Source organism: Ovis aries, chromosome 2 (genome assembly GCF_016772045.2).
Source record: "Ovis aries strain OAR_USU_Benz2616 breed Rambouillet chromosome 2, ARS-UI_Ramb_v3.0, whole genome shotgun sequence".
In the NCBI taxonomy this organism is placed as follows: Eukaryota; Metazoa; Chordata; class Mammalia; order Artiodactyla; family Bovidae; genus Ovis; species Ovis aries.
In genome coordinates this window covers 184,150,994-184,175,558 of record NC_056055.1, presented here as the reverse complement: position 1 = coordinate 184,175,558, position 24,565 = coordinate 184,150,994, and the positions used below count along the sequence as shown (strand labels likewise).

The window sequence follows — 24,565 nt, the reverse complement described above, 5'->3', positions numbered from 1 at the left end:
GCGGAAAGGAGGCTGAGAGGATAACAGGACACATTCAAGGTGGGGGACATTCTTCTGCAAGCGTAGGATTTCTGATCTATTAGCCCAGCCAGTGTGGTGACTACAGCGAGCAATGGGCAACACCAGGACTGGGAAACGGGGACTGCTCCCAGCCTGTGGTTGGTGTAGTACTAAGAAATGACCACACGATGTCACCAGAAGCCATTATTTGGAAACAAGTCAAGCTGGGCTCCCGGCCTCCTGATCTTTCAGTGCCTATCTAGCAGAAAGGAAATTTCCCTGGAGCTCTGAGTGGCCTCCATGCATGTGGCTAATGTAAGAAGGAAATTAATAAGCAAGTCCTCAAAAATAACTTCAAAAGGGAAGGATTTACTTAGACCAGCACTGTCCAATAGAAATATAATGTGACCCCTGAATACAAGCTGAATATGTAAATTAAATGCTCTACTAGCCACATCAAAAGAAAGTAAAAAGAAACAGAGGACAATAACTTTAATGATTTATTTTATTTAACCCAACAAATTAAAAACTTGTCATGTCAATGTATAAATAATAAAATAATATTAATGAGATACTTTATTTTTGCCATGTTGTCTTTGAAATCTGATGTGTGTATGTGTTTCATTTTTATTGAAATATATTGATTTACAATGCTGCATTAATTTAAGGTGTACAACAAAGTGATTCAGTTATACATATACATATATATCCAAGATTTTGTTCCCATTATAGGTCATTATAAGATAATGAGTAGAGTTCCATATGCTATTATACAGTAAGTCTTGTTGGTTATGCTGCACTTTAACTTACACTGACAACCCATCTCCATTCAGACCAATCATACTTCAAGTGCTCAGGGGGCCAGGTTCTGTCATGCTGGACAGAACTGAAACAAGGTCATGTGCATCAGCTCTGAGAAGCAGCTTGCATGCACTGGAGACATATGGGGGCCCAGAAGCATCCGGAGTGCAAGGCTAATTTAGCAAATAGTACCAAGTCAGCTTGCATTCCCCCAAATTCCTTGCCACCTGCTGGACAATGCCTGAAATTCCTCTATCTGCTCCTTTGGGGCTTCATATCCTTTAAACCCTAAGTGTGACACACTCTTCTCTTTTTCTACTCACAGGCCAGAGACCTGGGATCTGAGTTTATGGAAGGATGTGGGCCAGGAGGTCTTCTCTCCACAGGAAAGGGTAACAGAGGAGCAGCTTCTCTGGCCCACCAGAGACTTGTCATAGCAAATAGAGTTCAAGGCCCTGTAACCCTCTGCCACTTCACCATCCCCAGTTAGTTTTCCTGAACCCACACAGGAAATGCTCAAGATGGTCAAATTTGACAGTCTTCCCATGAAATTAGCTTCCAAACCAGAAGTGCTAGAGGAAAGCCAGCCCACTTGGCTCTCTGAGCCCAGTTCCTGCATCCCTTCTACCACCCTGGACCAACACAGCCCATTCACAGCTGAGCTGGGTTGTCTCATCCACATGTGCTAGGCAGTTTCCACCGGACACAAAGGGAATGATGTCCTCACACTTCCTCCCCATCCCCACCGCCACGTTGGGCAAGAATTTCAGTCTGGTGGTTCCTTAGGCTTTTGTCCCAGTCTACTGTAAGGACTCCTGTGGAGAGGGGAAAGGGGGACTTGATTTCCCAGACTATTGTGGGCCCTGGTAACATACTATTATCTGGAGGAAAGGCTGAACATTTTGGCTCCCAGGGCCAAACAGCCGACAGTGTGGAAATATCTGAATTTCTGGAGAGATTGTTTTTCATTGCCTGGCATTGTGTTGACAGCACATGGAGGAGGAGAAGGGCATGCCTGCCACAAGGAAACGGCAGCCCATTCGTGTTCTTGCCTGGAGAATCCCAGGGACAGGGGAGCCTGGTGGGCTGCTGTCTATAGGGTTGCACAGAGTCGGACACGACTGAAGTGACTTAGCAGTAGCAGCCACATTGGAATAGAAGCCCCATTCCCTGATCAGACTGCTCAGATCAGAGTGCTTTCAAAAGAATTAACCAACATTATTAAACAAAATGCTTGGGTACCCACAGCCCACAGTAAACACAGCAGCCACTATAGGAATACAGATGCTGAAAAAAGATTGGGAAGTCTGAGTGATGAAAAGGATGGTGGCAGTGAGTGAAAAGGATAAAAAAAAAAGCTAGTGTGCTAGCATGGTAGTATGGGGAAGCTGCACAGAGCTGAGGCCCGTGTCCCACAGACATTGCTGCTTTGCCCAGCCCCCAGACCCCATCCTATTTCTCTCCCTGTGGTCTAGAACCTGGCCCCACCACATCACCTCGACTGTGCCCCACACTCCCCTCCTACCAGCCAAAGGGAACCAAAAGTCAGAAATTAAAATTTTTTTTTCCATGAAATTCCTGGAGAAGGGAACGCTTTCTGGTGAATAACATCTTCAGGAAGCCAAAAAAAGCTAACTCAGAAGCAGTTGCTAAGAACTTATCTGAAATATCAAGTGTGTCTTACTTATTGGTAGCTGCTTGGTAACTTATCTAATTTGGAAACAGATTCTTCATGATGCGGCTCTCTTGGGTGGGACCGAGTAAAACAACAACAAGACAAACTTGCTGAAAAGCTACACATAGGTGTATTCATTCTCATTTGCCCCTAAATGTTCCCAGACCACAACTCTCATTCACTGGAGGTGATTACTGGGGTACAGCCTGAACTCAAAAAATAAGCCAGGGGTGAAGAAGTGGGCCTTACGGTTCACTGTCCCACTGTCCTGGGTGTGGAATTGTACAATTTAGCCTGGGAACTGCCTGTACCCCTTCAAGGTTGGCTGTGGGGTTGGCAGGTCAGTGTGAGAACTGTATTTTTGAACTGTAGGATTTGGTGATTCCTAGGGTCACATTTTGGAGAAGGAAATGGCAACCCACTCCAGTGTTCTTGCCTGGAGAATCCCAGGGACAGCGGAGCCTGGTGGGCTGCCGTCTATGGGGTCACACAGAGTCGGACACAACTGAAGCGACTTAGCAGCAGCAGCAGCAGCAGCAGGGTCACATCTGGGGCTTCCAGGTGGCACAGGGTAAAGGGCCAATGCAGGAGATGCAGGAGATTCGGATTTGATCCCTGGGTCAGGAGGATCCCCTGGAAGAGGAGATGGCACCCCACTCCAGCACTCTTGCCTGGAAAATCCCATGGACAGAGGAGCCTAGTGGGCTACAGTCCATGGGGTTGCAAAATGATTGACACGACTAAGCACACACACACACACAGGGTCACATCTGGGGACTGTGCGGGATTTTGCATGTGGATTTGCCTTCTTATCCAAAGAAGTAGCAGGTAGGATGGTGTGGCAGAAAGGGCACTGACTAGCCTGGAAGGTAGTCTCTGCCTGTCATCAATGGGTGGTGTGAGCTAACATTTGTCATCTACTTCTCTGGGCTTCCCTGTGGTTCAGCTGGTAAAGATTGCCCCTGCAATGCGGAAGACCTGGGTTCAATCCCTGGGTTGGGAAAATCCCCTAGAAAAGGGAAAGGCTACCCACTCCAGTATTCTGGCCTGGAGAATTCCATGGACTGTATAGTCCATGGGGTGGCACACCCAGCTTCTCATTATAAGGAAGAAATAAACAGCAAAGCCTATATTTAGCTAAGAAAGTGTGAAATGGCAAGTTCCAGAATTCCTTTTACCTGTGCGTTTGTGTTGTGTGTGTGTGTGTGTGTGTTGTCAGTGTTGATGTTGTGATTCTCCTCAATTTTGACCATGAAATATCACATAGCCTAAATGCCAAAGCCTAACACTGTCCCTGTTAACAGCATTCCTATTAAAAAGATACCTAGGAAACCACCTATTTCTGTTTAATCTGCAAAAAGTTTTAGTTTTAAAGGTAAGGTGTTTTTGAGTTACTGAAGCCTAGCTTAAACAGTACAAAGTACTTTGTTTTAAAAGCTTAACTACACAAGAATTTGTTTCCTTTGAATAACAACAACAAAAAAAGAGTCAGCTATTTTCTTCTCCAACAAGGAGGGGTATGTCATCACATAGCAAAAAAACCCTGAAAATCCAACCAAATTAGGACTGACAAAAAATGGCAGCTGGAAAAGCCTGAAATTGTAACCTATTCTCCAAGTCACGGAGAAATAAAATGAGGGCAAGTTCAAGGATGAGAAGTATCAGCAAAGTATCTAGGTTTTGATTCTTCAAAACCCTTGAGAGGCCCAGTGATTTCTGGTGGAAATTCCCAAAACCCTCAATCATGAGTCACTGTAGTCTGTTGCCCCCTGAGCCTCCACTGGTTTTGGCAGACATCAGCACCCCATATCTCCAGCCCAGCACTGGTGGGGAAGCTCTGATTGGGAGAGGATGGGGCTGAGGGACGGGTGGTAGTGAAATGACCTTATAAGGCAAATTTAAGCCCTGGAGAAGGCCTGGTGTTTCATCAAACTAGAAAAATGTTACGACCTGAAACCTCCTGCCCCTCCCATTGAGAGTCCAGAGAAAGAGGGAGATGTGTTTAAGGACATCCTTCTATTTAAACATGAAGGGTAACCAGGGTAATCCCCCTAATGGTTCGATCTTAAGCCAGCTCTGGAAGATGGAAGACGTCCAGCTCACAGAGGTCAGACTTTGATTTGAGTGCACCGTGGAGCCGGTCAGAGCCTGAAAGAAGCAGAATCCAACATGGGGGTATTCATACCTTGGGAATCACCAACTTCCCATTTTACAGGTGATGGACTTCAGGGTCAGAGAGTGAAGTAACTTAAGGACTCCCAGCCAGGATTAAGCCCAGTCTGCTTCCCAGGTGATGGGAGCAGGACCTGGAGTGGGAAGGAGTTCCCACCTTCCACCTGGCCACTCAAACCTGGGGCTCTGTGGCAGAAAGAATGGGTGTTCCCTGGGATTCTCACAGACATGCACATTGGGGTTTAGCGCTGAGCTGTCTGGGATGTGCTTCCTGGCACATAATTACCACCATCAAGATTATTATTAGCATTAGGCGTTTACATGACACTTAATATTTCCAAAGCATTGTACTGCCGTTTAATTGGTTTTTCCTTGCAACATTCCTGTCAAGTCTGCACTTGATAGCTGGGAGACTGACGGGGGCAGGCAGGAGAGGTGAGGGGATAAATGCGAAAGGTTGATGGAGAAAGGGGGATGGAAGCACTGTCTCTTGGCTTTCCTTCTCTGATGACCTAGGGAAGATAAATAACCTCCCATACTCCCTGCAAATTCTGTACTCCCAACCCCTAGGTCCCCACAGTCAAGGTACCTGTAACTTCCAGGAGGTAGAGGATGTGAGGAGAACCTCTTCTTTGGTGTATTTTGGCTCAAGGTTCAGATATCTTCCAAAAAAAAAAAAAGACCCATGTCAGTTCAAGATCACATTCATTCAGAATTGTTGACACCTTCAGTTTCTTGCCAAATCTCAACTACACTGCAAATTTACAGCGTTGTGATTTCCAGACCTAAGACAGCCTTCAACAGGAAGACTTTTAGCATTTGACAAGTCCTAATTAGGTTTGTCAAAATTGAAAAGTGGTGCAGGCCAGCGGGCACTGTCTCTTGCTGGCCAGTGGGCCTCAGAGTTGGGCTATGAAAGGGGCGGCTTCTCTGCTCACTCCTCATCTGAGAGCCCTGCTGGGGTCTGGAGAAATCAAAGGTGCCCCCTCAGTGACAGACACCTTGCAGCAAAGCCTCTAGCTCTGCTCCTTGGGTTCAAGGACAAAGCTGTGGGAAAGGGAAACAGGAGGGAGCCAAGGCTGAAAGACTAAAAGTCCTGGCGGTTACCTGAGGGAGATAGCACTCTGGGGTCTAGCCCCCTCTTCTCAGCCCACCTGCACTTTTCTGAAGCAAGCTGAGAGCCCACCTCCTTTTCCTCTGCCTGGAAAGTTCTTTCACCAGGGCCTGGGTGAGTTGGAGCCAACCATCAGCACAACCCCTTCCACGTAGCACCAGCTGAAGGTTCTCAAGGACGGCAGAGTTTCTCACTGGCCTGCAGAGGACCTGGAGCCAAGGTAGAGGGGAGTGGACGCCCATCTCCTGTCAATTCTGAGCCTAGGTCCCCTCCTTCCCTCTCCATCCTCAGCCTCATCCTGGTGAGTAAGAAGGGCTGCTGGAGCCTGGGAGGGGAGCAATCCCGAGGGATGAGGGATGATGGCTAGGAATGGCTGTGGAACCCGGGTTTTGCCACTGTCCTCCTCCACCGGCCCAGGGACATCCGAAAGTGGCGGTGGGACACTTGAGGCTCAGGTCTGGGAAGCCTGAGGACTCGTCCTCTCAGCGGGACTCAAGCTCTCTGCATGCCCCAGCCAGAGTCCCCACCTGCTGCGGGAAAGCAAGTCTGGGAAACACTGGGCGTTGGCGATCACTCTGGCAGCCAGCTGCCGAGACTAGACACTGAAAATGAAGGTGCGGGCTGGGCTGGTGGAGTCGGCAGTGAGGGTTCCCAGCAGCTTCGACCTGCCAGGACCAGCGTTTTTCCCCCCGCAGCCCGCTGCAGCCAACCAAGAATGAGTCCACGCGGGGCCCCTTCCGAGGTCACTGAGCTCAGAAGCACGAAGAGCACCAATACCCTCAATGAGTGGCTGCCCGACTGCGCTGCACCCGGAGGGGCTGTCTGAGTGACAGAAACGGAAGGTCATCTCCCTGCAGAGGATTCCAGTCCCTGCAAGGACGAGAGATCTGCCTACCCGCGGAGCGAACTCAGAAGGCCGGGCCGACGTTCACCGGAAGGAGCTCCGCAGCCTGCAAGAGTCCCGCCTGGCTAGAGCGTCTGGGATCATCGAGGCCGCCTCCGTGCGGAGAAAATAACACCCCCGTCCTCCCTGGGTGCCCTGAACAGACTTTCCCCCGCTCCTCCCAGAGCTGGGGATCAATTCTGCTCTTCGTTTTCCGCTTGCTATGAGCATCCCCTCGGGCTACGTTATGACTCTCCGTGCCTCAATTTCCTCCTTTGTAAGTTGGAGAAGCAGTGCCACACTTCTCAATAGGTTATTGTAAGCATTAAATGAACTAACCCCGAAGAAGAGCTTAGAGCTGCTCCCAAAGCACACCGCTGTATGCTGGATACCCTTATTCAGCATCCTTACCTCCTCTTAAGCGGACCTTCCATCTGTTTGTCTCTTTCCCCTTGCCCCCTTCCTTCCCTCTCTCCCCCATCTCGATCCCTCACCCGCATTCTCCGCTTTCCTTGTTTCTCTCCTTATCTCTCTGTCTCTCCGGATGGCTTTGTAGACCCGCAACATCTGAATGAAATGTGCAAAATGAATCCGTTCTTTTTCTTCTGTCGGTCCCTCCACAGAGGCAAATCTGAGCTGTGTACTTTGGAGCCAGCGTTTTCCGCACCAGCGCCGCCGAAGTTCCCGCGTCTCGATCAGCTCCTCGCAGAGCACTCTTGTCTGGCAACTTGTGATTCCTGAAATCTGGGTTTCTTGGTCCACCTGGGAAAGACAAGGAGGTGGTGGGTTGAACACTGAGTCCCTGCTGCCCCTCGGTCCGGCTGGGCGACAGCGATCACGCGGCCACCGTGCTCAACCCACAGCTGCAGCCGCGGTGGCGCCGTGGTAGGCCCAGGCTTGGAGCTCGCATTTCCTGGGCCGACATAGCTTAACGGGGTGGCCACCAACTCCGGGGCCTCAGCACCCAAGCCAGAGGGCACAAAGGTCCATGGGTCAGATCTGAGAGGCTGGGAAAGCGCCCGTGTCACAAGCAATGTGAGTTCCGCGCTGCCGAGAACCGGGACTGCGAACTTTTCGCCGGCCTCTGAGTGCAGCTCGAAAAATTCCGAGCCGTACAGACCGCCAGGACGTCAGGGCCAGGTCACCAAGTACACCAAGGGCTCGGTTCGGGTTCACAAGGACAGGTGACCAGACCCTTGATTTTTCCACCTGCAACTAAGAACTTTAACCACTGGCCCTGAATCTCAATGTGCGCGGGTTGTTTAAACGCTGAAATTCACCGCTTCCACTTCCGAGGAGCCGGCGGCCCAGAACGATTCTTGGACACGCAAACTGGAAGACGAGAAACGTCCCTTCCATCCAGAATGAAAAGGGTCCCAGATTCAAAGAGGCAGCCCTTCTGGGTGTCCCATGGGGAGTTTCTATTCCCAGGGGAGGGGAAGCGTGGCCCCCGCCCAACCATCCTAACAGGCAGCGGATCCAGCCTCGCGCCGCCCCTGGCCGTTGGGAAGCTGAAGAGGAGGTTAGCGGGCCCTGCCTGCTGCTCGGTCAGGTGCAGACCTTTCCGGAGCGCCCCAGTTGGCACGTCTAATTTGGGCGCAGGCAGGCTGCCCCAAGCTTGAGTGCCGGCCCTTTCAAAAAGCACCCACAGCGGGCAACTTTCCCTTCCCTCCAGTTTCACAAACCCGAAATTCCAAGCAGAAGTCACGCTTTCTCAGGATAACCAGAGGAAAATACTGCCCCCCACCCCCTTCTTTCCGTTCTTTATTAATTTCATGGTGAGTTTTAGGAGAAGTGGCTTAAGGTCTGAGCGATCCTCCTTTGGTCTCAACGCCTGCCTTTTTTGCTCCCTCTATCTAGGAGCCTCCGGTCAGGAGCTACTCCGACCCCACCCCAGGAGTTTCAGAGTGTCCATGGCTTGGCCCGTTGTTCTAGCCCGGTCTAGCTTCTGTTCTTCCTTGACCTCTCTGACAGTGACTGCAATCCGGGGTCCTGGGTCTTCTCTCCTAAGGCTCCCACATGAACATCCATTATGTTCTCCCTGGCTCTGTGACACCCGTTCTCCCCAGCCATGTCCACACTGTAAACTGACTGAAGTTTTCCTGTTTCTTTTTTTAAAAAAGGTTTAAGTAAATGGGCATTTGGGATTCCTTGGTGGCTCACATGGTAAAGTGCCTGCAATGCAGGAGACCCGAGTTCGATCTCTGAGTCGGGAAGATTCCCTGGAGAAGGAAATGGCAACCCATTCCAGTATTCTTGCCTGGAAAATTCCATGGAAGGAGGAGCCTGGCAGGCTACGTCCATAGGTCTCAAAGAGTCAGACATGACTGACTTCATTTCAAACAGGCATTTATCAAGATTATTCGGGCCACCAAGAAGCATCCTGATCCCACGCAAATGAAATCCCCAGACAACTGAGAAAACAGTAATATTAATTGAAGCAGCTACATATAAGAGATTAGGATATAAATGGCATATAAAAGTCCAGAATCTATTAAGAGCTGGAAATAGAAACACAGGACACACACGTCTACATATACTTCTTAGATTCAATGTTAGATTCAAGGTCAGAGTCGAGAAGGGATCAATCTAATCCAATTTCCTCAGTTTATGAATAAGGAAACAGGCCCAGAGAAAGCCAGGGACCCTCGCAAGGTCGCATAGCAGAGGAGTCCAAAGAATCCAATTCTGACTCCCAACGCACTGCCCATCCTACTCCGGCTCAGGTGCTTGCTGCTTTAGGAATCACAGAGCAAACAGCTTTAGCTCTCACGAGGCGAGGGGATTCCGTGAAGGATCCCCTTCCTGCAATCTTGTCTCTCCCCCGTCTGGTGTGGACTGTCCGGAAACGGTCTGAATCTCCCGGCCCTGGGAGTTCAGGTCAAACCTCTCCCCCATAGCCTCCTCTACCCGAGCAACACAGGTGCAGTTCTCCTAGAGCACCGATAGGTGGCGCGTTCCTCACAGGAAAACCAGCCGGGAATCCTCCCCCGCTCCTAGGACCCTGCTCCCTGCCTTAAGAACCCGCCTAGGGTCCCTCTTGAAAGAAATAGGGTAGAAAGGGGTCCAGCAGAGGGGCTCAGGCTCGTGCCGGAGGTTTGAAAAGACCCTAGAAACCTTGATTCTAGTCTTTCGGCTCAGAGTGACCACACTTTTAAGAGGCTAAAGAGCTTCTAGCGCAAAGGGCAAGGCTCTGCTCACTGGCCCAGAGACAACACCGGGACTTACCAGGGTCACCCCTAGGGGGCGTTATCTCCCCTCAACAAGCGCGTCCACGAACCCGCTCCTTCACGCAAGCTGGGCTGCTGCCTTTCTCTACCACTATCCCCAGGCCCCATTCTTCCGCCTATTTTTTTTTTTTTTCCAAATATTGGGAATGGGATGGGGGGGAGTAAGGGAAGCCGAGAGCTTTTTTCAATTGCGACGATAATTGTCCTCGAGATAGATTTCTTAGTCTGCTCATCCATTATTGACTTCTCTTCTAATATTTGGTTTTGCCGCTTTGATCGCCAGAAGATCACAGACTTGACTCCTTTGCATAACAATTTTGGGGCGGGCGTACTCTGTGCGGGAGGGGAGGGACGTGCCTGGAATGGCTTTGGGGTCGGTATTCCATTCCTCCCCCGTACTTCATTCCTGGCATTGAGGCCAGCCTGCCTCTCACTGACTTCCCATCCCTAACAGCATCATTCATGCCTGGAAAGTTCTGAAGGCGAATGGCGGTGGAGAGGAAGCAGCGAACCCCCACCCCTCGTCCCTCCCGGAAAGGCAGCAGGAACCTTAAGGCCCTCCAGTGGGACAGAAGAGAGGACGGACTGTGTCTCCCGCTCGCCTCCCATTGCTTTCCCAACCCCTAGAGATGCTGCCTCTTCCACCGCACAGACAGTCTGGGGAAAGAATATACCTTACTTGAAGATGAATTGAATGGAGTTGGCAGACCCAGGGAAGGAGACCACTGTCCCCTGTGCTCTCACTTGGCACTTAGGCCTCAGGACAAAACTCAGATGTCCAAGGTTCCCAATACCAGCGGCAGCCTGATCTAGTTCCTTTCCGCTCTGAGTCTCAGTTGCCTCATCTGTGGAGTGGGCTTACAGACTATTCTCTCCCTGAGGCCCTGTGATGTTAACCTTGCCACATGTTGCCACTCTTTCCCCCAGTGAGGACTTAGGGTTTGGGGATTGCTTTGGTGGGTTTTGGTGGGAAACAGAAAACCAGTGGCTATTTTAATCAGGATTTATCAACTGCTTCCTTTGCCTTTGCCTAGTTCAATGACGGGGGTGGGGGAGATGTGATGGGGTGGGAGGTTTGGGGTTAGAGCCCTCTGCCCCTTGCTCTATCACACACCTCACTTGGAGCCTCAGTGGGAGGGAGTTGCTCTCAGGTTCCCAGCTGGCACACAAACGCACCCCGGGAGACCTACGCATGGACAGGCACAAGCGCAGCCAGGACACAGAGCCCATGCAGACACTTACACGTGCACACCCGGACACAGCGCGACCACGCGAGGGTTACAGGGGCACAGAAATGCATACAGTCCTTTCGAGCAGCTGGCACACACGTACACACGCACTCACCTGGAGTCTCTCACACAGAGTCACGTACAAACACGCTGGCGCCCGGCTGCACCGTCGCCCCCCAGCTCTGGTTTCTGCAGGAGCAGGGGGAGAGGGAAGGTGGCCCCGAAGGCCGAGACCTGGTAGTGACCCCTCCCCCGCACCTCACCGGCACAAGATCCAGTCTGAGCGAGGAGGTGGCGGGGCGGGGGCGGGGGAGGGCGGTTCGGGGGGTGAGGGAAGGCACCCGGCTTCTCTCCCTCTTTCCCTCTCTTCTCCCAGGCTCGGTGGACTTCCTTTCCCCACCTGCCTCCCTTGAGGACCAAACTTTTCCCTCTCTCACCTCCCCGCCAGCTGCCAGCAGCGCGGATCTCGGTTGGAACCCGGAGTTTCCCCGCACCCTCCCCAGGAAGGGGGTCGGGGAGGTTGCACCCCAGTGGACGAAAGGGGGGCGCGGCCTGGCTCGCGCCCGGGGGCCGGTGGGGAGGGCGGCGAGGAGGCGCTGGCCGGGAGCCCGAGCGCCGAGAGCCTGGTGCGCCGACTTCTGCTTGCTCTCCCCGGGCCAGCGGCAAAAGAGCCGTGGGACCAGTGTCTAGCCCTGTAGGAGTAAAGGGAAGAAGGATGCCTGCTGGGGCGAGCCGGAGACCGCGATTTTGGAGCCGTATGGGCTCTTCTATGCAAAGGACTCGGATGACGTACGTGTATTTTGTTTTCTTGAGTTTTTTTTTGTTGTTGTTCCTAACTTTGGAGTTGGGTCTGACCTCCCGGGGAGCATGGACTGAGCCGAGGCGGGGGAGGTGGCAGCAGAACCCGGAAGCCGCCCTGGCCCCCCCTCGCGCGCACTCTCACATCCGTACCCACCGGTGTGCACACGCTCGAGGCCAGTCAGTGTGGACCCCGACCCGCGCCGAGCCTGATGGAGGCGGGAGCCGCCACTCGGACAGGTGGGGACCTGGGTGGGCAGCAGGCCTCCTCGGCCTGGGGTCGCCAAGCTCTGGGAACCTTCTGGGCAGGAGGAGGGAGTGAGAGAGGGCGAAAAGCAAAATAAAGGGGTGAAGAAAATTCGAGTGTAGCCGCTGAATTTACTCCGGGCTTTCTTTTCAGGCGGGGGTGGTGGTGTAGGGGGCTGTGAGGATGAACATTAGGGTTTCGGTTCTGGGGTTTGGGTGGAATTCTTTGTAAGGAGAAAGGCGGGATGTCTGATTAAAGTGAAGAAAAATGTAGAGAGAAGGATATATAATCTCCTTGCTTTCGGAAGCCGTGAGCTCTAAAATCCCCGGCTCCCGGGTAGGGGGGCGGCGTGTGGTACAGCTTGAGGGCGGTTTGGGGATACAGAGGAGAAGGTAAAGGCTCCTTTCCGTAATCTGTGCCAAGGGGCCTTCCATCTCTCTCCCCAAGTCCTTGATCCAGCCCTAAGTCGACAAGTCAACCCGCCCGCAGCGACGGTCTGGTGTTTGCACCCCGGTGTCCGGGAATCCGGCGTCGACTGTGTCAGCAATTTTCGGGAATCGCCAAAGATGTTTCCCCCATTTCCCATAGTCAAGCAGAGAAAAGGCTTCATTTTCTCTGCTTACCCAGCTTTAAAGGGGGTAAAAGCACCCCGAAACCAAAACTGTTTCTAGAACAAAAAGTCCACGCTGTGAACCGCCTCTCCCTCCCATAAAAGGGAGAAAACCCTGAGGGAAGGCAGGATGATGGGTGCATAAATTCAAATATTGAAATCCTCAAAGGTGACCACCTCCAACAGCAGGCCTTTGGGGGACTTTTTAGGAGTCTGGACATTTGTGGACACACGTCTTGCACACAGAAATAAAGAAATATCCCCTGCCCTCCTCCAGTCTTCCAGGGTCTCTATAAACAAAACAGCTGCCCCAATTTTCAGAGTCAACAGAGCATTTTATTTCTATGGTTTGCTTCCCACATACCCCCATCTCAGCTTTATCCCTTCCCCTGCTTCCCCTAGTCCCGCTTCAAACTTCGGGTACAATCGCTTAGGATCCCTAACCAATACCCATTGAATCCCCCTGCACCCACTCACCCCCTACATTATTATTGCTTCCAAATGAAGACCAAAACTCCTGAGTGCTAATTGAATTAGTCTATTGAAAGGACTGTCAGGTACAATGACGTGGCTCGAGGCCCCACATTTCCCAAGGTCTATAGGCTTTGGGGACCTGCGATGTATAGTCTGACCTTCCGGCTCATAATAATACCGAGGCACTTGTAGCAGAGATCTCCTCGCATTCACTCCCAACAAAACCGCTGGTCACCCAGTCCCCGTAGGAAGGCTGTGCGCTATTGTGTTGCGACAACTCATTCATGTCCCGCGCCACGAGGCCCCACCGCCATCTGATCTACACTCGAAATGCGATTACCACCGTGTGCATGCAACACGCTCATACTCTTGGCCCAACGCTTGCACGGCTGGCCAGGCTGCAAGGTTTTCTTTCACAATTCTCCCCCTCACACCCATCCACGAAAGACAGGTGGAAGCAGGCAGGACCATGACATTTGTCTCTGCCTAAACGAAATCTAAAGTTCTGTGGAAATGTGGGATGGTGGAAGACTTCTCTTTTCTGCACAGCATACACCAAAGCCCTCACCAAATACATTTCACTGCACCCAGCTGGTGGGCAGACTCAGGTGTACACACTAATGTGTACATTCGCTAGCCTCCAGCCATGCACACAAATACACAGACATACAAAGCTTTTATGGACTCATTCCTGTCTCTGGTTCTTAGATGCACAAGCAGCAGACATGAATATAGGCTCATTCCCCCATAGTCATGGACACTCTCCAAATCCATAAGTGGTTTCTGCAAGATTGGAAAACAAAGGTAGAGTATCCCAGCCTCCACTACTACTCAGTTCCTACTTATGGTCCCCAAACTTCTCTAGCTTCCCCCAAACACACAAACACTTCCCCTCTGATCAGGTGCCTTTCGCTCAGTGGCAGGCCCTGGTTAGTTAGATTCAGTGGAGGAAGTCTGGGAGCAGGAGAGAGGACGGAGGGTTGAGAGGGGTCCCTGTCTTGCTTACCCCACCCTCCACCATTGAAAGCCTCTTTCAGCTCCCTTCTCCCTTCAGTGAAGTGAGGAAAAGAAATGCTCCTTTTGGCATTAAAAATCCTTTTTTTTCTCATCATTCACCACTTCTATGTGGGCTGGCAGAACTCGGGGACAGTCAATTTATTGCATAGATATAGCTATGTCAGTGGCCTTCTGTGAGCCCTCTGGCCCCAGCGGAGCGGCACAGCTTAGAACTGAACTTCCATATCTTTGGCCCTGGAGCAGAGGACATTTGAAGAAAAGGATTCCATTGGATTTGCGAAAATTCTCCCAACCTGCTTCCTGATAGCCTACCCCTTCCTGGACATCTATCAAGTTGGTAGAAATTCGAAAAGGCACAAACCAGTACCCCTTAAGAGACTGCCACAAAAGTGCACTCACACCTGCACACACATTGCTCCACACACACTTAACCCCTCTACCTACAGGCTTTTACACACAACTCACCCTGCCCGTATTTCATCACCCACATGTCCATTCTTGGGCACCCTCCGAGACCTCTGGACCCTCACACACCCACCTGGATCAACATTTGCTCTCTGTGACACCCTACTATTAGGCTTGCCAGGACACCAACCCGCTAACACCAAGTTCCCAATAATATTTTCATTTTCAGGAAGAAGAGAGGACGGCGCGGGCCCTGGTAGGGGTCTCGGAGAGCAAGCGGCTCTGGATGCGGAGCGTCGGCGGAGGCCTGGCCTGGGGGAGGATGCTGTTGCGGGTGGGGGGACGAACCAGCGCGAGGAGCACCGCCTAATCCAGCCGGAGCTCGTGGGCCGCGGGTGCATTTATCATCCCATTACTGTAACAAATCCGGGCTCCACTACATGAAAGGTAAAATGAATTACCGACGTTAAGCCGTCAATAAAGTCATTTCTGTAAATGGTGTCTCCAAAGGGCCGCCGCATTATTCAGCTGGCTTTATCAGCTGGCTGGAAATTACGTGGAGGAGCCGGGCCGCGCGGCGCGCGGGGCCGCTCACTTTGATTAAGCGTCTTGCCAGCGCGATGTGACAGAGCTTTTGACCAGGGTTTTATTCACAGGCCTGTGATGAACGCCAAGCTGATCAGGCGGAATGAAGAGTAATTAAAACCTATAAATTATCTTCCGCAGCCCTTCTCGAGGCGTCTCCTGCAGGCGAGATAAGGCGTCGAGACCCTATTTACGGCGCTGAAAGGGACCGCGGCGCACAAAAGCTACGCGGCTAAATAGGATATTGATAGTGTCCTAATTAGAATTTAATTAAGTACCCACGCTCGCTTGCGGGATAAAGATTTCAATTTTGCTAACTTAAATATAAATAATCCCACACCCATTTCGGGGAGAATGGGTGGGGGCACAGGGAGATTTCGGGGAGCCCTTGGGTGCAGAACTGAGGAGGACCCGGGAGACCTTCAGGTGGGTTTGGGGGACGACTTGGGAGGTTTGAGGAGATCACGTCGGGCCTGCTTTAGCGCAGCGCTTCGGGAAAGTGGTTCTCGCCGCCCCGGAACCGCTGGGAAAGTCCAGCTAGAATTCCAAAAGCCCCGAGCATCGGAAGACCCTCGGCTGACCCGGAGATGCAGCTAGCAATACCAACTCCCGCTCTCCACTAGCCCCTTGTGAGAAACTTCGGTTAGTGCGGGGGTTCCGGTTATTGTGATTTTCGTTTTATTCTCTTCCTAACCCTCTGTGACTTTTCTGGGCACAGGAGGATTATTTTGCATGCTTCCGTTAGACAACATCCTCAAAAAGATCCTTTCTCCATCGCCCCAGTTAAGAATGGCGGTTCCGACTAGATGCCCACTGGAGCTCCGTGATAACACCCTCTCGGAGGCCTCAGTTGCCCGAGTTTTTCTATGCTTCACCACATGGTCGGATCCCGGCCCTCCTTGGTAGGCAAACCAAACCCCGCCGATGTTCAGCGCCTCACCTTCCCCTACCCTGTCCCTGGCAGTGGGAAAACTTCGGGGTGCCTCGACAAGGAAACAGCGAAGAAGAGCCAGCGACTGGAGACAGATCTCCGTGAGCGTGGGAGCGGCGGGAGCCCGTGCAGTTCCTCCCTCCCCCAAAAAACTGATAAGAAAATTCAGGGCTACAGTGAAGGGGCCTTTAAGGACTGGGGAACAATCCCAGGAAAATCTGGGCTACTGGGGGAAATTCGCTGTCCAGCTGGCTAGGGCAAATACCAAGAGTGCAGTACTTTTATCCGCTGGATTTCACTTCGCGTGGAAATAGAAAACGGAGGTTTCCCTGAGCTCAAAAGCCAGGGCCTCGGGGGTATCCGCACCCTGACTTACTTGGCTCAGGACAACTGTAAGGTGCCCGGACCGCTCGACTCTGGCGGCCAGAAAAGGACTCTCTCGCGCCCTCTGGACCTGGCTTAATGGCGGCGGGACAGCTCCTAGGGGTTGTCAAAGGTCCCGCCAGGGAAGGGCATGGGTACGGAAACCCCGGGAAGGGCACGCAGTGCAGCCGGCCAACATCCACTACAACCCTACAAACCTAGCTAGGCGCAGCTGGCCGCTGGCGTTTGCTACTTGTGAAAAATAAACCGCTCCACTGAAAGTAGCCAAATCTACGTCTGTTTCACGTCTCCGACCACCCTCGGTTCACCTCTCCCCACCCCACACCCCCCACTCCCCAAACACACACCATATACACACAGACTCCGACAGTGATAGCACTCTTTCACCCTTAATAACGAGCAAGAAAAAGCTAGAGCGAGAAAATAAACGGCTGTTTCTTAGGCATGGGGGTTGCCAAAAGAGCCGATGCCGCTGCCTCCTGATCCTGCGCCTGTACGGACGCACTCATAATTCTGCATTTCTCCAACAAGTTGTTTATGGAGTTGTCTATTTGCGTACACCCCGCAATCCACCCCTTCTCGGTCTCCTTTGCCCCTTCCTCGGTCCTGGCCTGAAAGAGGGGGAGGGGCTCGGGTGCGGATAAGGGAGGGAGGGCCGGACACACGGGGCCCGCGCCGCGGCTCCCCCTCTCCGCCCGCGGCCGCCGCCCCCGGATTATTTATCCGCAAAGTCCCGCGCGCGCCTATTGGGCCGAGGCCCGGGTGTCAGCGCGAGTCCTGGCTCGCCATTGGCCCCGCACACGTGCGGCCCTGACTCACGTGCTTCCGGTTTGAAGGCAAAAAGTGTGCCTGGGTGATTTTTTTTTAAGCGAGAGAGTTTGAGCAAAGATCCGAGCTGTCAGAGATTTGAAAAAAAAAAAAAAAAAAAGCAGCCCCGGCGCTGGCGGAGACGCGCTCTCCCTGCAAAAAAAGCAAAGGCGATTAAAGGCGCTGCCAGCCTCGCGCTCTGGGCACAGCTGAGCGTGACACTCGGGGAAGTCAAACCCCTCACTACTGCCTAGGAAAATGGCTAGACTTTAAAGACTATTTTTTTTTTTTATCTTTAAGAAAAAAAAATTCTTGGAGATTTTTTTCTTGCTTTTTCCTTTCCTGTTTTTTTTTTTTCTTTATTTTTAGCCGTGGCTTACTCCCCATTTAAAACAAATTGATTCTGGTTGCAGAAAGAAAAAAGAAATAGCCAAGTGTCTCCATATCTGGATATCTACAAATTAGAGAGAGACAGCGAGATCTGCTCGATAAGAGCGAGAGATCCAGGCCAGGCGCCTGGGCTTTTTTTTCTGCACCCGCCCCGTGCCTTCGCTGGGGCTTTGCCGGCCTCCTTCCTCCGCACACCCCCACGGGCCGCTGGCAAAGTGGGGTGGGGAGCGAGGCGGGGGGGGCGGGGGCCGGCGCGGCGGCCGAGGCGGCGGGGCGGCCGAGCATGGAAGAACAGCAGCCGGAACCTAAAAGTCAGCGCGACTCGGGCCTCGGCGCGGCGGCGGCGGTGGCGGCGGCCCCCGGCAGCCTCACCCTGAGTCTCAGCCCCGGCGCAAGCGGCAGCAGCAGCAGCGATGGAGACAGCGTGCCGGTGTCCCCACAGCCTGCGCCCCCCTCGCCGCCCACGGCGCCCTGCCTGCCGCCCCTGGCCCACCACCCGCATCTCCCCCCGCACCCCCCGCCCCCGCCGCCGCCGCCGCCGCCGCCGCAGCAGCAGCAGCATCTCGCGGCGCCTGCTCACCAGCCGCAGCCCGCGGCCCAGCTGCACCGCACCACCAACTTTTTCATCGACAACATCCTGAGGCCGGACTTCGGCTGCAAAAAGGAGCAGCCGCCGCCGCAGCTCCTGGTGGCGGCGGCGGCGGCGGCCGGAGGAGGCACAGGCGGAGGCCGGGTCGAGCGTGACAGAGGCCAGACCGGCTCAGGTAGAGACCCCGTCCACCCGCTGGGTACGAGGTCGCCAGGCGCCGCCTCACTCCTGTGCACCGCGGACGGGAACTGTGGCCCACCCGACGGCTCCCCGCCAGCCACCGCCGGCGGCGCGGGCGCGTCCAAAGCTGGGAACCCGGCGGCGGCGGCGGCGGCAGCGGCTGCAGCAGCGGCCGTGGCGGCGGCGGCGGCGGCGGCAGCAGCGGCCAAGCCTTCGGACAACGGCGGTGGCAGTGGAGGCGGCGTGGGGAGTCCAGGTGCGCAGGGTGCCAAGTACCCGGAGCACAGCAACCCGGCCATACTGCTAATGGGCTCAGCCAACGGCGGGCCCGTCGTCAAAACTGACTCGCAGCAACCCCTCGTGTGGCCCGCCTGGGTCTACTGCACGCGCTACTCCGATCGCCCGTCCTCCGGTGAGTACCCAGCCCTAGGCTGCGCGGTGAACAGGCAGACGCCGGTAGAACTCTCAGCCGCCGGGCTGGGGAGAGCGTGCGGGCCGGATCCCGAGGGTTCTCTTTTCTCACGCCTGCTCTCTCATTTTCACCTTCGATTCCAGTCACTACCGACTGTTATACCGAGTTTTGCGTTCCCGGGCTCTGCGACTACCACCTGGGAGGTTACGGCTCAGGGTTACAGGGAGTGGATCCTTCGATTTTGAACTCCGAGCCCTTCTCGCCTTCTTTGTGTTTTACCTTTATTATTCTTAGTAAACACCCAATCAGTCATTGCTTTTTCTTCCAGGAAAAGGGGTTTTTAGAATCAGCGGGAAGGTGGGCCTAGCGATCTGGGTCTCAAATCCTGCGGAGGCCGAAACTGAGCAAGGCTTTGATTAGAGAAATTATCTTCGCTTTGTGTCGTTGCAGACATAAACACTGTATCGATATTTTCTGCGGAGAGATCATTTGCAAAGAGATAGATGTAAGGAGACACAGGAAGAAAGAGAAACGTGTCTGATAGCTGTCCTTCTTCGGCAAGCCGGGTAGCCAAAAGGGCCTGACCCGCCTGGGTAGAATCCAGGGAAAGGCGGTTTCGGAAACAGCGGGTGCCGAGAGCCCCTGGCTCCCGATTCTCTGGAACTGACAGATAAACGAGGGAGAGGACAGAAAATACCTTAGGCTCAGGCCAGAGACCTGGGCCGAGGGCATGAGAGCCAGCCCCCACCTCAGCTTCTCCGTGGCCGCCTGGCACATCCTCCCGGGCCCTGCCCCTTCCTTTTTTCACTCCTTCCTTCCGTACATCTGCCCGTTAGCAAATTTCTGCCAGCCATGGGCCCATTTTTCTCAATTTTCCTTTGGCCTTTCCCCACATACCTCTTTGAGTTTGGAGAACCCCAGGCCGAGAGGTACTCAGGGGCAGCCACGAGGCCCCTGGAGAGGAGGCTGTGGCCTGCCCGCCTCCGGGGACCGCAGCTCCCAGGAGGCTGATGGGCGCCTCGAGGAGGGCGGCAGGGGTTCTGGTCTACGATTGGGGTTCCGCGCCTGGGTCTGGCAGGAGGCCGGGCTGGCGTCGCCGTGTGGCGCTCCACTCCGAGTGGTCTCTGACTTCCCACCGCTGCTGGCCGGGCGCGGATCGATGAGCGCTATCAGCCCCCGCCATCTCGAGCCCCGTTATTGACACATCGGGCTCCCTGAACCTCCGAAAAGCTGCTTTGATTGACTCGCCTGATGGATAGAGTGATTGAGCTGTCAGGCTGTGCCGCTCAGGCTGGCCAGGAGGCTACGATTTTATTACAAGTGTTCATGCCTCTGCAAGGGCACCCATACACACAGTAACAACAACAACAACAACAAAACAATTGCAACAATGCTCTAACAACCTAAGGGATGCCCGTCTCACAATGGGGCCTTTCTGAGGTTGCACACATTTCCTGGGCCACTTCTGCTCGACCAGCTAATTACTAACCTAAACCAAGGCCTTCCTGGCCCCTCACCCCGCCTCCCAGTGCTTTCTGCATCGGGCTCAGGAGTGGGCCTTGTCTTTGTTCTTGGCTGCTTTCCTTCTTACAAACCTGGGGAGGCAGGGTGCTGGTTTCTAATCCTGCAGGGGCAGTTGAGGGAGAGGAACCTCAACCCAGTCTTGAGTTGCGGTGGTCGGCCAGGCCTGGACTCTTTTGTCACAGGACAGCTGGTGACCCCTGGCGCTGGACTGCCCCAGAGGCCAGCTGCCTGGTTTACCCCTCTGCCACTAGGTTTGGAGATGCCGGTGCAGACCCTTCTTTCCAGACAATTTTAGAGGTTAACAGGCCAGATAGGGACTTCGCGCAGCTCGGGAAGCTCCCATAATCATGACAGGGCCCAGCAAGTAAATGCCAGAGAAGACTTACTTGTGGAGGCCTCTCTTTTTCCTCCTCTCTTCAGGGCTGGGCTTCATAGCCAGCCCTCTTCCCAGACTAGTTTTTGAGGGACAATTCACTTTCCTAGGAAGGTTTCATGTCGCCTCTTCCTATAACCATCTTAGGGCATAGCACAGATTTTTGCTGGAATTGTCCCACCCTTTCTGTCCCTCTGTCACTGTTTTGCTCCTGGATGTGGGGAGGGGGATGCAGTTTTCTTGCAGATCACCATAGGTGGGCAGAAAAGACAGCTCTGACTTGCTTTTGTCGTTCGGTTTTCAGTCCTGAAATTGCAGCTTCTGTATCCGAAGGACTAGGGAGAGAGACCTGCCTGTGCCACTGGGTATAGGATGGGGAGGGTCCTCTCTTTCTTACTGGTACCATTCAAGGGACAAAGCAGAGAACCCAGGGGCCTGGGCATGTGGGTAAGGCATACAACTGGGAGAAGGCCTCTTCTCCCCTTTCCAGGAAGCAGGTGGACAGTGTCTTCCTGGGACTCCATAAGGGGCTTCGTTTTAGGCCAGAGGGAAAGAAGAGCAGGTAGAGAGAACAGATGCTGAATGTTTTGGAGCTAGGGAGCCCTCCTTATCCCCTTGTTTTCTGGAGTCCGCAGCTACAAGCCCATGTGGTCTTATTGTAGGTGTATGGGTATAGATGCACTTCTTGAGGAGGGGGAGAAAAATAGTTTGCAGGCTGGCAATTCCCTCAGGGCAGTCTTATCCCAGTCTTCATGACTCCAGTGTTGAGCCTCTTTTTGTGCCAAAGCTGTGAAGACAGCAGGCCCCTGACCTCCAACTCTGGGTTGGGCCTGATAGGGCTCCAAATATCTTTCCATCTTGGACTCTATGATTTAAGCCTATCACGGCTGGGTCTATTCTGAATTGGGGTGTGAGGTGCATACACAACTTCGGCAGGCCAGTTTTCCTCTGTGACCCTTCTGGCATCCCAGAGGATTCCCAGAGGGGAGCCCAGCAACCCCAGTAGCCAGCAGATTGATCTAGGGGCTCATGGGCGGGAGGGGCTGCACGGCCTCTGCTATCGCCCCAGAAGCTCGGGGGGAGATCCTCCAGCTCCGCTCCGCAATTCTCACGGCTTCCTCTGCCCTCTCCCCCCTGCCCTCTGCCCCTTGTCCCCACCTCCGATGCTGCAGGTCCCCGCACCAGGAAGCTGAAGAAGAAGAAGAACGAGAAGGAGGACAAGCGGCCGAGGACGGCGTTCACGGCCGAGCAGCTGCAGAGACTCAAGGCGGAGTTCCAGGCGAACCGCTACATCACTGAGCAGCGGCGGCAGACGCTGGCCCAGGAGCTCAGCCTCAACGAGTCCCAGATCAAGATCTGGTTCCAGAACAAGCGCGCCAAGATCAAGAAAGCCACGGGCATCAAGAACGGCCTGGCGCTGCACCTCATGGCGCAAGGACTGTACAACCATTCAACCACCACGGTCCAGGACAAAGACGAGAGCGAGTAGCCGCCGCCGGCAGAGGCCGCGCGGTCCGGCCGCCGCACCCGCGCCCCCTCCTGGCACCGCGGCCGCCGCCGTGTGGGCCCCACGCCCCGGGGAGAAAGAATCAGCGTAAAGGAGGAAGGGAGCAACAGGGAAAAGAGAGAGAAAGAGGTTCCCAGAATGGAGAGTCACATTGGAACGAGACATTTCTTTTTTTCAAAAGGGAGAAAGACTCAGACAGGTGCTATTGAAAAATAAGATCAGTTCTCTCTTCACAGTATAAGGGACGAAAACTACGAACTCCTTAAAGCTCTATCTAGCCAAACAGCTTACGACCTTGTATATATTTAATTTCAGGTAAGGAAAAGAATTATGTGTAGCGATCTCTATTTGCTGGACTTTTTATTAATCTCCTTTATTATTATTGTTATAATTATTATAATTATTATAATTATTTTATCTCCCGCCTCCGCCTCGCTGCCCCCGGCCCAGTTTCGTTTTCTTTTGAATGTTATCGCTTCTCCGGTGCCTCCCGTCCCGCATCGCTAGCCCTCCGTTTCTCTGGGACTTTTCTTTGTGTGCGTGAGAGTGTGTTTCCTCGCGTGTCTGCCCTTTGCCTCTCCCCCTCCCCCCATCTCCCCGGCCCCTTCTGTCCGTCTGTCTGTCCTGTCCCCCGACCCTTTCGTTTTCTGGAGACTTGTTGAGAAATACGACCCCACAGACTGCGAGACTGAACCGCCGCTACAAGCCAAAGATTTTATTATGTTCAGAAACCTGTAGTCTGAAATAAAGTGTACACTGTGCTCACGAGCGCCTGACGGCCCTCCTCTTTGCGGGCTGGGGAAGGGCGAAGAAGCAGGGCGGCCCTGCGCAAGGCGGGTGCACACCGGGCGCGGAGCCGCGAGGCTGGCCAGGCCTTAAGATCCATCACCGCACAACGAATATAGGGGACAAGGAGGGCGCGGTGATAGGGATGGCTCGGACCCGGGGATGGCCCGGGTTTGGAGGGTCTGGCGGAACACGCCTGGTCTCTGATAGCATTCAAAGGAGACCAAAGGCCCAAATCCCAGTCTTGACTTCGGAAACACTGTGGGGCTGTTGGTCTGCTTCCCGCGGATCCAGGACCAGCCGGGCTGCAGCATACTCTGGTTCAACCTGCTCCTCGCTCCAGCTTCCTTCTTTTCTTTTCTGTCTCTTTTTCTGATTCGAGTCTTGCTGGAGGTTTTCTCCTTTAGAAGCAAAAGGACTTCCTGGGGCATGGCAGAGGTGAGGGGCTGCCTGGAATCCTGAGCGGGGGCCACTTCGGCCTGTCTGGACTTCACTGCTCTTCCAATGGAGAAGTGATTCGGTTGTCTAGACGGCTAGTCGAGGGCGGCATAGGAGCCTGGCAGGACTCATGGTGGGCGAAGTCCGGAGAGGAGGCCTGCATGTGGAGAAGCTATGTGGAGCCACAACCCCTCGGTCAGCTACAGGGATTGCTCTGGGGCGAAGATCTCGACATGCACACAGGCCTGCCTTGACCCTGCCCCAGATCTAATAAGTGAGGTTCCTTTCACAATCCCAACAAAGCCTGGCTTGCTTTCTGACAGAGGGGGGCACAAACACCAGCCCCCTGGGCCCCCAGAACCCCCAGATTTCCGAGAGGGAAATGTCTGGACACTTGTCCCAGACCCTGGGGCCCATCCTTCCTGGGTAGCCACTGGGTCCCACCATTCAGGGACTAGAAAGAGAAAGGGGAGGTCCCTTCTAATCTTCCTTTGGTCCAGTATTTTTTAATGGTAAATTCTGTTCTCCCCATTTTTTCCTTCTCTTCTGTAGTATGTATGTATGCAGCTATACTCATACGACCAGATATGTAGGTGTCCCAAAAAACTCAGGTGCATATGTGATCATGTATAGATAAATACTGGTACATCTGGGTGCCCACAGGGTTTTGCGTATTTCTGCATGATGTGAACATTATGCGATTGGATGTTCATGTCTCTGTAATTAGATGCATACTTGGATGTTTGTGAGTTTACAGTGTGTGCACATGTGCTTATTTGTGTTTGCAGGTGCGTTTGTGCATGGAGGGGAACCCTGCTTCTGTGCTCTTTCCTTGGGTTTCTTTCCTGTTGTTTTTGCAGGATTGATTATTGTGAGAGTGGGAATGACCGATCAGTCTGCCTTTCTTGGAAAATTCGCCTTGGTTTGGGCCTGTGCTGAGTGTGAAATGACAGTGCCAGGTGTCAGGTCTTTGAAGCCAAGGGGGTGTTGAAGTCCCTGTTGAA

The 24,565-nt window shown here is 53.5% G+C and overlaps 1 protein-coding gene and 3 long non-coding RNA genes across 6 annotated transcripts; 3 read left to right on the top strand and 1 right to left on the bottom strand.

Moving 5' to 3' along the window:
• Positions 1 to 487: 487 nt before the first annotated feature.
• Positions 488 to 19,956, bottom strand: LOC132659321 (uncharacterized). Of its 3 annotated transcripts, none has more exons than XR_009599622.1 (5): positions 19,831 to 19,956; positions 7,140 to 7,407; positions 5,835 to 5,971; positions 5,238 to 5,310; positions 488 to 4,624 (listed from the first exon to the last, which is right to left on the bottom strand). It is a non-coding gene; the product is annotated as an uncharacterized LOC132659321 (long non-coding RNA). The 3 variants fall into 3 exon arrangements; XR_009599621.1 differs by lacking the exon at positions 19,831 to 19,956 and adding an exon at positions 18,333 to 18,437; XR_009599623.1 differs by lacking the exon at positions 19,831 to 19,956 and adding an exon at positions 11,220 to 11,356.
• LOC121818721 (uncharacterized) lies at positions 5,950 to 7,235 on the top strand. Its single transcript, XR_006058791.1, has 2 exons — positions 5,950 to 6,063; positions 6,458 to 7,235. It is a non-coding gene; the product is annotated as an uncharacterized LOC121818721 (long non-coding RNA).
• LOC121818550 (uncharacterized) lies at positions 11,657 to 15,164 on the top strand. Its single transcript, XR_006058516.1, has 2 exons — positions 11,657 to 12,142; positions 14,885 to 15,164. It is a non-coding gene; the product is annotated as an uncharacterized LOC121818550 (long non-coding RNA).
• EN1 (engrailed homeobox 1) lies at positions 17,994 to 23,105 on the top strand. Its single transcript, XM_027965030.3, has 2 exons — positions 17,994 to 18,933; positions 22,003 to 23,105. The coding sequence occupies exons 1-2, from the start codon at positions 18,036 to 18,038 to the stop codon at positions 22,317 to 22,319; spliced, it is 1,215 nt and encodes a 404-aa protein (XP_027820831.1). The 5' UTR covers positions 17,994 to 18,035; the 3' UTR covers positions 22,320 to 23,105.
• Positions 23,106 to 24,565: the final 1,460 nt, after the last annotated feature.